The 12,989-nt window shown below is 41.2% G+C and overlaps 1 protein-coding gene across 1 annotated transcript in view; it reads right to left on the bottom strand.

Annotated features, from left to right (window-relative positions):
• Window positions 1–2,216: 2,216 nt before the first annotated feature.
• LOC104273969 (CD2-associated protein-like) overlaps window positions 2,217–12,989 on the bottom strand; it is a gene marked incomplete at both ends in the record, with an annotated part of 16,036 nt that continues 5,263 nt past the window's right edge. Inside the window, 3 exons of the mRNA XM_009869477.1 lie at window positions 2,217–2,325; window positions 7,025–7,209; window positions 9,050–9,170. Of these exons, the coding sequence (XP_009867779.1) occupies window positions 2,217–2,325; window positions 7,025–7,209; window positions 9,050–9,170 (415 nt within the window). The remainder of the gene's footprint in view (window positions 2,326–7,024; window positions 7,210–9,049; window positions 9,171–12,989) is intronic.

Genomic DNA, 12,989 nt, shown 5'->3' with positions numbered 1-12,989 from the left:
GGGTTTTGCCACTTCAGCACAGAATCACAGAATGCTCAGGGTTGGAAAGGACCTCCAGAGACCATCCAGTCCAACCCCCCTGCCAGAGCAGGATCCCCCAGGGGAGGCACACAGGAACGTGTCCAGGCGGGTTGGAAAGTCTCCAGAGCAGGAGACTCCACACCCTCTCTGGGCAGCCTGGGCCAGGGCTCCAGCACCCTCACAGTGAAGAAGTTTCTCCTTATGTTGAGGTGGACCTTCCTATGTTCTAACTTAAACCCATTATTTCTTGTTCTATCACCTCACCTCCACTGAGAAGAGATTGTCCCCTTCCTCTTGACTCCCACCCCTCAGATATTTTTGTACGTTAATAAGGTCCCCTCTCAGCCGACTGCTTTCAAGGCTGAACAGCCCCAGGTCTCTCAGTCTCTCTTCACAGGAGAGATGTTCAGTCCCTTGATCACCCTCATAGCTCTCCCTTGGACTCTCTCCAGTAGGTCCCTGTCTCTCTTGAATTGGGGAGCCCAAAACTGGACCCAGTATTCCAGATGTGGTCTCACCAGGGCAGAGCAGAGGGGCAGGAGAACCTCCCTAGACCTGCTGGACACACTTTTCTCAATGCCCCCCAGGATCCCATTGGCCCTCTTGGCCACAAGGGCACATTGCTGTCCCACGGACAACTCACTGCCCACTGGGACTCCAAGGGCTTTCTCCACGGGGCTGCACCTTGTGTTCTGCCAGTAGTTAAGATGACAGAAAAGTCCCAGTATAACTTTCTAGCACTTAAAACTAGGATGGTATTTACAAAATAGTAAAGCTGAACTTCGGTAAATATTTCTAATAAAAGGTAGTTTAAAAGCAAATCTTTCCAAAGTCTGAGGACTAACAATACAGTAGTAGGTATCACAGATGTTGTATCCTAACATAATGGAGGGAAAGATGGGTCAAATTTGTTTTAAAAAAATTAATTGCAAACATTTTTACATCCTCCGATGACAGGCCAAAATAAGCTTCCCAGAAATAGCAGAGCCACACTAGTCTAAACATTTTAGAGAACTCTGTTTATTTGCTAACATATTGAACAGTTTATTTTAAACCTGCCCTCTCGAAACTGAGGATAAAACACATAAACTATAATACGGTCCAGATTTCAAAGCTGCAAGTAAGCATCATTTTCCACCAATGCATCATACACAAATGTTTGATGTATGGTTTACAACAAGATTAACTATTCTCAAGTCATTACTTCAAACACTTCTTGAGAGTAAACAGCCATGTGTAAACACAGCAGTGCAATTTCTGGCGATCTGATTCAATAAAACCCAAACACAGCTAAAGCAGTAGGAATATCCTAAATATTGCTATAGATACAGATGTTCGTTGCAGTTTTCTTATTTCTGCAAATTATGCATTCCATATAAAACAACCCCCTTACACCAAAATAAAGTATTTCCACATAAAACAAAAATATACTTGAAATTATAATACAGAAGTCAAAAAAAAAAAAGAGTCTGCTCTGGAACTAGGCAAAATGAGCTGTCTACACATCACATAATCGAAGTTAATTTTTTTTATGGGGTTGGCACTCCCACAAGATGTTTTGGGGTTGACATCTGTCCAGAAAAAACTACGCAATTTGGCAATTAAATAAAGTCATAAATTCGTAGAGATAATAAAAAAGAAAAATAATAAAAAAAAAGAAGTTGTTATTAACAGAACTACAATGGAACTGGATTATCTCGGGAACGCACAAATATATCTAGGGAACAGAACAAAATGTAAGCGCCAGCTTTGGATGCAAAGTTTCTCGCATCAGAGTTACAACAGCATGTTAGGAACTCCACAGTAAATCCTGAGCCTGAAAAAGTAACTTGTATAATCTAGGGACAGAAACTTGTATAATCTAGTGACAGAAGTTGAGTTAGGGGACTGTTCCACAGCAATAGTTTTCCAGGATTCCATCTGACTGTTAAAAGCCAGGCAGAAAATCAGTCAGTTCGAGGATGTCAAAATAGTAAACCATTGCCAACGGACCGCTGCAATAGAACTTCACCCCCAGCCTTATTTTGTTCTGGGAGAGAACCCTACAGATGTTTTTGATTCATTTTCCACAGAAACGCAAGCAAAAACTCCTCTAGACTCTTTTGCATTTGCGTAACGCCTCAAAGGTACAGAACATTACACAAAAAGCCAGTGTACACAGAAGTTCAATAGATGTAAACATCCATCAACCTTACCTTTTGGTTTACTTTCAGCTTCTGATTTTATTACTTCTGACGAGCTTTCAGTTTTTATTGTACTGGGAAAATTAATTAGCTTTGTTCCAGGGGGATGGTTAGGTAATGGCTGTAAGAATGAAAGAGAACTTTGTTAAGAAAAACTCTTCATGAGTTTTATTTTTTATTAAGCCACAAAACACACTCATGTTTTCATCAGCTGAAACGATGCAAATGACCCGCCTCGAAGAGATTCAACGATCTTTCCCATTAAGTACTTAAATTACTGTATTTACTTCATTACAGCTACTGCAGTTAGAATTTTGTCTACTGATTAAAGACACAGCACGGATTTCAAGCTGGAAGCCAATCACGAGGCATTGCCAGATATACTTTTGCAATCACATTTCAGCAGTTCCAAGTGTTAGTCTTCCATTGTGCTGCAAATTGCCTCCTCCAGCGCAGAACAGAAGCAGCTACTTAACAGCTCTGTTGAGAGTAACTCGCTGACCATGCTTATTTTGCACTGGAATAAAGCAGGAATATTCAGCAGCTGTACATCACCTCAGCTGAAGAGACAATCAGTTTTTAACTAGTCGAACAAATTTAAGAGCACATGAAAACCCATCCCAGCTTCCCTTCACTCTTAGCAATTCATACAGAACAGAACAAGTAGGCATCCCTACAGATTTCTCCCGAAACAAACAAAAGACACAGAGGCATTGCAACTGGTAGTAAGTTTCAGAGTTAACATCTGACCAAAGTAGTTGTTCCAATATTTTTTTTGTTTTGTTTTTCCCTGAAGACTTCCCCGAGCTGCCAGGAAGATTTCAGACAGCTGTACCTACTTGTTCACAGTCCTATGAGCTACAAACATAGAATATGATCTTAACAGTCAACACTTACCTGAGCAACTCTAACAGTGTTACTGATGTGAAAAATCCCATTGCCTTTCGATATTCTGTTCATTTTCACCTACAGTTAAACTTCACAGACTTTCTACTGTCAAAGAAACTGGATTTCCTCTCCTTAAAACCAGATGATGCCTGTGGGTTGGTGTTTGGTACCTCTAACATACCATAAAAGAATCCACAGGCACTTGGGATATCCTTGGAATACATATGCAATTTAACTTGCTCCAGAATGCTATACAAAGGAAGCACTAAAATAACCCACTTAAGAGATTAAACAAGGCTGCCATGGAAAGAGTTCTCAACATTTCCCCCTTCCAAAAGGAGATGTAATTAGAAGCATGAGAGGAAGTTTAGGCAGACGGGGTATAAATAGCCTGAGCCCAGGCAGGATGCTGGGACCAGCTGAAACCACCTTCTGCAGGAGCACAGATACTCTTGAGCACTTTGGGTCCAATAGCGCTCAGCCCTGCTCTGCTGAACGGCCTCGAAATTCCCCAAGGGAAAAAAAGCCCTCTCTACCCTAGAGCTTCCTTTCATGTTGGACTAACGTGACAGCCTTTCTAACTAGACAGATGGGGGGAGAGCAGTGGACGTGGTCTACCTCGACCTCAGCAAGGCTTTTGGCCCAGTCTCCCAGAGCATCCTCACAGCCAAGCTTAAAAAGTGTGGGTTGGATGATTGGGCAGCAAGCTCAGTTGGGAACTGGCTGAAGGACAGAGCATTGTGCTCAGTGGGGCAGAGTCAAGCTGGAGGCCTGTGGCTAGTGGTGTCCCCCAGGGGTTGGTACTGGCTCCAACCCTACTCAATATACTCATCAATGACCTACACGAAGGCACAGAGAGTATCCTCTGCAAGTTTGCTGATGATACAAAGCTGGGAGGAGTGGTGGACACACCAGAAGTCTGTGCTGCCATCCAGCGTGACCTGGGCAGGCTGGAGGGTTGGGCAGGGAGAAACCTAATGAAATTCAACAAGGGCAAGTGTAAAGTGCTGCATCTGTGGAGGAACAACCCCATGGATCAGTACAGGTTGGGGGTAACCTGTTGGTGAGCAGGCCTGAGGAGAAGGACCTGGATGTGCTCGTGGACAACAGGCTGACCAGGAGTTAACAATGTGTCCTTGTGACCAAGGCCAATGACATCCTGGGATGCATTAACAAGAGCATGGCCAGCAGGTCAAGAGAGGTCATCTTCCTCTACTCTGAGCTGGTGAGGTCTCATCTGGAGTACTGTGTCTAGTTCTGGGCTCCCCAGTTCAAGAAGGACAAGGAACTACTCGAGAGAGTCCAGCGCAGGGCCGCTAAGATGATGAGGGGACCGGAGCATCTACCGTGTGAGGAAAGGCTGAGAGAGCTGAAGCTGCTTAGCCTGGAGAAGAGGAGGCTGAGGGGGGATCTCATCAATGCCTGTAAATATCTAAAAGGTGGGTGTCAGGAAGATAGGGCCACACGCTTCTCGGTGTTGTTCAGTGACAGGACAAGGGGCAATGGTCACAAGGCAGAAAACAGAAGGTTCAACCTAAACATAAGCAAATACTTTCCTGTGAGGGTAACAGAGCCCTGGCACAGGCTGCCCCGAGAGGGTGTGGAGTCTCCTCCTCTGGAGACTTTCAAAACCTGCCTGGGCATGTTCCTGTGTGACCTACTGTAGGTGATCCTGCTCTGGCAGGGGGTTGGACTGGATGATCTTCAGAGGTCCCTTCCAACGTCTACCATTCTGTGACTGCTGATGACAGCTTTCTTCCTTACTGGCTTAAAGACTGAGAATGCCCTCATCTAACTCCGAAGCAAGTTGAGCACAAATCCAAAGAAGCCACCCATTTTCCCAGGACCTTCACGAGAATTACCTCCCTTGGGCTCTCCATGTTGTTCCACAAGTCTGCCCACCTTTGGGATGACTTTGGCAACAAGCCTAAGTGGAACATTAAGTACTAAACTCAACTGTTTATTTTATTTTCTGTAAGCTATACAAAACTGTTTTCTCACTTCATTTCCCCTCTTCCTGAGAAGCAGCCTGCAACTTTCCAGTCGAGTCAATCAACAAAACAGAGCGCTAACATATTCTGATGTTGATAAACAGTCAAATACCTCAAAAGGTCTGAGCAGACTTCATATTAATTGAACATATTTTAGATAAGTTCTTTATGCTCCCAAGTTATGAGGCAAAAAGTAGGGAAATGTGCTTTTGAATAATCTCCTGACAAGAAAGCGAACTGAAAGCTAGATCCTGAAACTCTACTCTAACAGCGTTCACACAAAGCAGTGAGTCCCTCAGACTCTTACTTCAAGTGACAGAGCCTGGAGAGAAGCAAGGAAAATTCATGTGCTTTCACAGAATCACAGACTGGTTGGAAGTGGCTTTCAGTGATCATTTAGTCCAACCCCTCTACCAGGGGCAAGGACATATTTCACTAAGATCAGGTTGCTCAAAGCCCCATCCAACCCGACGAAGAATAATTCCAATGATGGAGCAGCCACAACTTCTCTGGGTAACTTATTCCAGTGTCTTACCCCCCTCTCATCTTTATGTCCAATCAAAAACTACCCTCTTTCAGCTTAAATCCATTGCCCCTTCTCCTGTCACCACCTACCTCAGTAAAAAGCCTCTCTCCATCCATATACTGAAAGAACACATAAAGTTCTCCCCACAGCCTCCTCCAAACCAAACAACATCTTCCTCAGGAGGCAAACACTCCCCAAGCCTTAAACAGAGGGCAACACACTTGTAACTTTTGTTTCCTGAATCATCTGATGTTGTGACTGTACCAGAAACAAAGAGGATGGCAACCCATGTCTATAGGTGGACGAGTATTGATCTTAGCCAAGAAAGTCTCTGTCCCTACCTTCTTCCAAAGGTCTCACACCACCCTCCTGACCTACACCATTACAACTACTTCCATGGCAGCAGAGGGAAGTAAATCAATCAGCAAAACCCACAGACAAAAAACTGAAATGGGACAAAGGTTTTTAAAAGCTTTTTTGAACTGACCACCTGAGTAAAAACCGATGAACTAGATTATCACAACTGCCTTTAATTTATCAAAAGCTGAATATCCCTATATAAGCTTTTAGTGTAAAGAATGCCTAAGTTCCAGACAAAGGACTGAGCGTCACTGCTGTGCTTCCAAGGGGTAAGAGTGCTCCGGGGTTCATATCAAAATAAAAAACTAAAGCCATTCCACTACCATTCCAAGATCTGCTCCCTCCTAAGCTTTAAGCTCAATACAGAAAACAGAGGTGCTCCTTTTTCCATTCACTCATGAGAGAAGAGGGGGGAAAATAAAAAGAAAGAGGATGCAGAATTGTAGAACAGTATTTTCCAGGCCTAAACAACAAGCAGTTTCTGTAGCTCATTGACCTAAGACACCACCAAAGCCAAAAGCTTGGCAGCATTCACTGAGCAACATTTACAGTGGTAATGATGGCTGGCACCTACAACAACAATCTCAACATCCACAGACAACTGGGAAAAAAAGCCAAACCAATAACAAAAGAAATCCAGAAATATTCCTTGTTTTAAAGGCCAAGTTTAACTTGTACTGGAAGAATTAACAGTCTTGTCCCAGACTAGACACAAAGACTGTTACAAAGAGCACTAAGAGAGACCTCGTACTATAGATGTGTTCAAGAAGTTAGGTCTTGAACCATGTGGCTTCGAAACGGCAATTTTTGGATCAGCTTGGTTTTCTCTATCTAGTTTTAAATACCAAGACATTTGAATAGATCTTTTGGTATCACCACTAAATATAACTTACTATGAAAGAAGTTTGAGGGAGATGATTATGGTCTGATTATGGAACATTACTGACCAATTTTTAAAGGCCAGTGTATTCAGCTTCTGTACACCTTCAGAATCCACATCATCTAAATTATTTTTACAAGGAAAAACAAAAACAACTATATGAACCACTACAAACCTTATCCTGCTTTTTATCTTCTGATTCATTACTGGATAATCTTGTCTTAAGTTTCACTGAGCCTTCTTTAAAGATGTCACCAAACCCAATACCTCGGATTTTCTTTGGCTGTGCTGGTCCAGATCCAGGTTCATTCCCATTTCCTGGAGAGGCCACAGGTGAGGTAGAACCACTGAAAACAGACTCTGAAAGAAAAAAAGAAAAAAAAAGAAACAGGTGTTAACATCTGAAATTATTTACTTGCTCTTCCAAGAAAAAAGTGGAAGTAACAACTGTGAGCACTGCTCTTGCTGAACAGAACTTCTAGGACAATTATTGTAGCTGTAATACCTCCCACTTTTTCTTGTATATTTAACATAAGACCATCAGAAATGACACTAGTACTGCACTGAATACTCTGGCAGGAACAGTCTGGATCTAAGTCATCAGATTGCTAATATTTCACGCTATTTCAATTATCACTCAGGCTCCACGGTCTGTTAACATCAATGTTTTCCATTAGTTTTATGAAATATTGCTGACGCGTTCTCTGAAGACGTGCTTTTAGTCCAGGATTTAAAAGCTTGTCATTTGCACGGCTACAGCTGCTGAAAGTGATAATCAATAAAGGTCCATAATGAGTCCTACCACGTTTCAGCAGCCACAGGAAAAAAGAGCAAATTTCAGTAGTAGAGTGATGCCTCTCAAGACATCAAAGTGAAATTTTCCTATTGCTCAAAGTGCAAAAATAACTGAAAAGAGTTTCTCGCAAATTAATTTAAATAGCTTTCTAACCTGACAGCATTTAAAACCTACTTTAAATGAGGTAAACACTCAAATCAAGTCTAGATGTTTGAGATTAATCAATGGTAGATAACAACTATTTAAGATTCTTTTAATCTTTCCGTTTCAAGGGACAGCATTTGTCGACCCCCAAAAAATGTAGTTTAGCAAGCTTAATGCAGGTGTTAGGAGTTTTCAGATTTACTTTTTTTTTTTAAGTTACAGTCGAATCTTAAAATCAACAAATTAGTATTTATGGCAACACTTTTTCCACATGCAGAATTCCAGGAGCCAGTCATGTGAGAATAGACAGCTTTTATATACCGAATGCAAAATAGCCTCCACATCTTTTAACCTTTCAGAAAAGTTCGTCCCAGTGTATGCACGCCTGGGAATTGTGGTAAAGATTACAGCCTCCTCCTTCAGTCATAATCTAAGGGTGTCTGATAGTATCATCAAACTGCGTCTTGATGTCATTTTGTCACCTTTACTCAACTGAGTTACTCTCGTCACTATGTTATATCCCTCTTAGATCTCTAAAAGGATACCTAGAAATGTCATTCATGAAAAAAGTCCAGGCTGCACATTTTAAAGACCGTAACTCAGCGAATGGGGCATTTACAGTTTCCCAGGAGTGAGAACAGAACTAGTAGAGACTTGAGATTAACCCCTGTGGGGGCTGAGAACCAGAACTTGTTAGTTCCCGGCAGAAAACAAAACTACTTCAAATTACTGTTCACTCCCAGTGATGGAAGTATTCAGGAATTAAGACAAACACATAACCATTAGTAAACTCATCTCACCAGATCCCACTAAACTCAGGGAATTTGACCTCCAAGGAGACAGCCACTGAGCTACTTGGAGCTGCTTAAGTCAAACAAGTGTTGTTTTGCACTACTGCAATCATTTCCACAATTTACAAAAATTAAAAAAAAATAAAAATATCCAAATCAGATTCTTTCCCAGCTACAAGCAAACCCTTGGTAGAAACAATCAACACCGAATATCTTATAAGGGAGGGAGCGCATTACTAAAAGAAAAAAAAAAAGAGACTTTGACTACAATATTTTTAGAAATGTACTGGGAGTAAGACAGGTATCTTCATACTCAGCATCAGTACTTTGTAGAATAAAATTCAACACTTACCACTATTGAGAAGCTTGCATTCTTTACAACTTCTTTTGCACTACAACCATAATACTCTAAAATACACCCGAGATCTAAAATGACTTTGGGAAGGGTGTACAACAAACAGAATACAACCTGTGTCATCCACAGTGTCCTGGGTTTCTCCATCATCCGTCAATTCCAATTCTTTCACAAAGTTTGAAGGAAACAACCCTGTCTTGCCATTTAACGTTCCACTCCACCAGCCATCTTCTACCTGTACAGAAATATTTTGCACATTACCAATAAAGCAAAAGGAGGTTCCTATCAATCCCATCCACAGTTCACTTATAAAACTCTGCAAACAATTTTGGGGAAGTTCGAATGACCATGATTTCTCTTTAAAGATGAAGGAATAGTAGGCAAAATGAGCAAGGAAGTAATTTATTGTCACTTCTATCACTACAGCAACGATCCCGAACCATGAGACTAGCCCCATGCCAGTTAATGCAGAAAAGCAGCAAAACGTTCAGCAGCTTTCCCAAGGTAAGACAGAAAAACAGACATTACACATCTAACAGAAGAAGAAAATATTAAACTCTATTTCATAAAGATGTAACTTTTAGCCTGGCTTTCTAAGGAAATTTTTATGTATTCTTGCTGTCCATTTGCCTTTTATGCTGCGTCACCGAGTTTCCACCAGTCCTATTCCCACTGGCCTCAGACCCTTTGAACAGCTTCAAAGCATTTTGATCAAAAGGCACGAGATTCAAAGATATAACTTCTGCAGATAACGTTGGGTAGAACGCAGAGAAGTCCTTAAAGACATTACAGAGCAATGGAAAACTAAGCTGTCCATTCCTTCCAGCAGCAGACACCAGAGCACAGGCATAGCTCTAGGGGTGTTGGAAGGTACAGATGCTTTCCCATCTTGAATTGACCAGCCAGTGAAGGTAGCCAAGACGCACAAGGGTTTTGTGGTGGCACGGAGCAGCCCTAAAGGACAGAAGTTTGTTAGATTCCAAGTTTCGCTGGCTTTGTTACTCATGAAACAACTCGTTTTTGCACTGGAAATAAACCTGTGCAGGAATTAGGGAGCATGACAATCCTAATGCTTAGTTATGTGCTTGGATTCCTCGTGTGTCCTTTACACTGCAGTATTCCAACATTTAACGGAGAGTTTATCAGGATGATCCCACGGTCCAAAATAAAACAAGGAAAAGCTGGGCATGCGTAGGCGACGGTGAAAAACAATGCTGGAAGATTAAGTAAAAATTGCACTCTTCCAATTTATGAAGAGTTTTCAAAATCTTATATATATACATATATATATATATATGTGTGTGTGTCTGTGCGTATATATATATACGCATATATATATGTAAAAACACATATATATATGTAAAAATAAAAATGCACTTGCCTAATAGGCACTATTTTAAAACTATAATGAAGAAAAATTTTCAAAATACTTCAAATGCCCTGTTTGGGAACTGGAAAACTATTTTTAGGTAAGAAAGAAAAACAATAGAGGAGGGAAAAAAAACAAAACCCAAAAGCCTGCAGTTGTTTACATTATCTTTTTTTAGCCCTGTTTTGTAGGTCACTACGCCTGACACACAGGCACAGTTTTTTTTAAACGTTAGCCTACCTCCAGGCAAGCAGAACAAATGCAAAACCTGGCAGCTACAGAGACAGACAGGCAATGAAAAGAGCGTTGTTATTTCTAAACACATCCTGGTGCTCAAACTGAGCTTTGCCAGGGCTGTTTCAAATTCAGAGTCTCGTCCTCCGAAACAAGCTTTAAGTACACGTTACTGACATAATACATTGCAGGAAAACTGAAATGTGAATGCTTTGACTCACCCGTACTACACCCAGGAGCCATGAGAAAGGGACTTTTAATGCTTATGATGCAGAAAGCGACTCAAGCACCCATTAATTCTTCTGCCAGGAAATAAGTCCAGTAAGGCAACGTGAGTTCAGAGGCAGTCAGGAATAAACTCCCAAATTTCCTGAGTGTACTTGCTTCAGCCTCATCATCACACTATCTTTAAAAAGTGTGATTATATACAGCCTGTATTACCAGGAAAAGGTATCTTTAATTGACATAAACTAGCTTAAAAAAAGCTCTACACGCTTTGGTGAAGAGCATCTGTGCATCTCCAGGCACTAACAACACAGATGATTATTTCACGACTCTTATCTTCCATTTCAAAATCTTACCACAGAGTACAATTTCCAGAAGAGGGAGCTACAGCTCTGGTACTTTTTTAAGTGTGAACTTATCAATATATTTCTGTAAGATGATGAAAACTCAGACTTCTAAACAAAGCAGGAGATGGGGAAAAGGCTGAAACAAGCAGTTTTGTCAATCTGATTATTTTTTATTTAATAAATATTAGAAAAATCTTTTTCACTGTCAGGGTGCCGGAGCCCTGGCACAGGCTGCCCAGGGAGGGTGTGGAGTCTCCTTCTCTGGAGAAATTCAAAACCCACCTGGACACGTTCCTGTGTGACCTACTGTAGGTGATCCTGCTTTGGCAGGGGGGCTGGACTGGATGATCTTTTGAGGTCCCTTCTCACCCCTGACATTCTGTGATTCTGTAATAAAAACTCTACTAATGGAGTCATATGAATTTTGATTATGCTTCATAAGAGTATGAAAATACAACAAATGCAATACTAAAAAAATAAATCTGCTACTTTGTGCTGCACCTAACAAGAGCAAGGGGAGAGATACGGAGAAGAAATAGAAGTTTTACGGCAATGGTAAAGCCGCACACGTACTCTGCATGCAAACTCCTCATGGTCCATAAACAAAAACCGTGCGCATTTACGCAGTCCACAGCCCAAGGGCCTTCTTCCCTAAAAGCTATTTCTGATTCTTGTAACGTGCTCTCTTCATACTATTCAATTTTTGAACCCGTTGCCTCCACTTTTGATTTCACACTCAGTAGTGCAAGTTGTGACTACTCAATTTATGAAAACAACTGCAAGGGTTAAATTCTAAGGTATTCTCAGGCAACTGATAGAACTGATTCCCTTGTTTTCCTCATCAAAAACAGTGACCACAGGATCTTTCCTTTAAGTAACAGTTACAAGTTATTTGCACACACCTCCAAGTAGCACCTTGTAACATATAAAGAGAAAATCATCTCACAATAGTGAAGACAAATTACCTAAAACAAGTTATCTCAGCATATAGCAAAACTAACGGTTGGTATTTTCTACCATTCTTTACATTTATGGTCCATTAGTAGAGTTTTGTGACCTACAACTGTCAGGACTATTCTACATCATTATAAAAACCAGTGTGCAAACAGCTTTGTGCTAATTGTTAGCTGCAGTATTTTTCGACCTCATAGTATTTTTTCTCAGAAGTAGTAAAGGCAGGGTACTACAAATACATACATGATCAGGAAAACAAATCCACATAAAAATTGATCAAAAAAAAATAAAAATCAAAAGAATAAAATAAAATTCATGTTTCCTTAGGACCCTAGATAAGGAAACGCTCTGATCTTTTTATTCTGTTTGGCTGCTTGGTCATCTCTGACACACCGCACTGAATGCCCTTCCCAAAATAATTTGAGATGTTGTCATGTGTGACTCTTAACAGCAGCCTCCACAACAGTTTACTGCCCACCTTACCTGTTGTAAATACTCACCTTCGCCCATTCAAAGTCCTGACTGCTGTGGACAGGCACTACCCACAAACTAAACTGGTGAGGTTATCCAGGAGCACTCTTTTACAAAACACTCCCAGACAACGATACTTATGAAATTGTGATTTCAGTGAGCAGGTTTTACAAGCCTTGCTCTGTGTATTCAAAGAAAACAAATTCTAGAAGTCATTAGGGCAAATACATCTATAAACACAACATTTGCCTTGCTGGGAGAATCATAGAACCATAGAACAATTCAGGTTGGAAAAGACCCTTGGGATCATCGAGTCCAACCATTCACCCTACACTACAAGTTCACCCCTAAACCATATCACCCAACACCACATCTAAGCGACACTTGAACACATCCAGGGATGGCGACTCAACCACCTCCCTAGGCAGTCTGTTCCAGTGTCTGACCACTCTTT

This window comes from Apaloderma vittatum, unplaced genomic scaffold (genome assembly GCF_000703405.1).
Source record: "Apaloderma vittatum isolate BGI_N311 unplaced genomic scaffold, ASM70340v1 scaffold7140, whole genome shotgun sequence".
Lineage (NCBI taxonomy): Eukaryota > Metazoa > Chordata > Aves > Trogoniformes > Trogonidae > Apaloderma > Apaloderma vittatum.
This window is presented reverse-complemented; position numbering and strand designations above follow the sequence as displayed.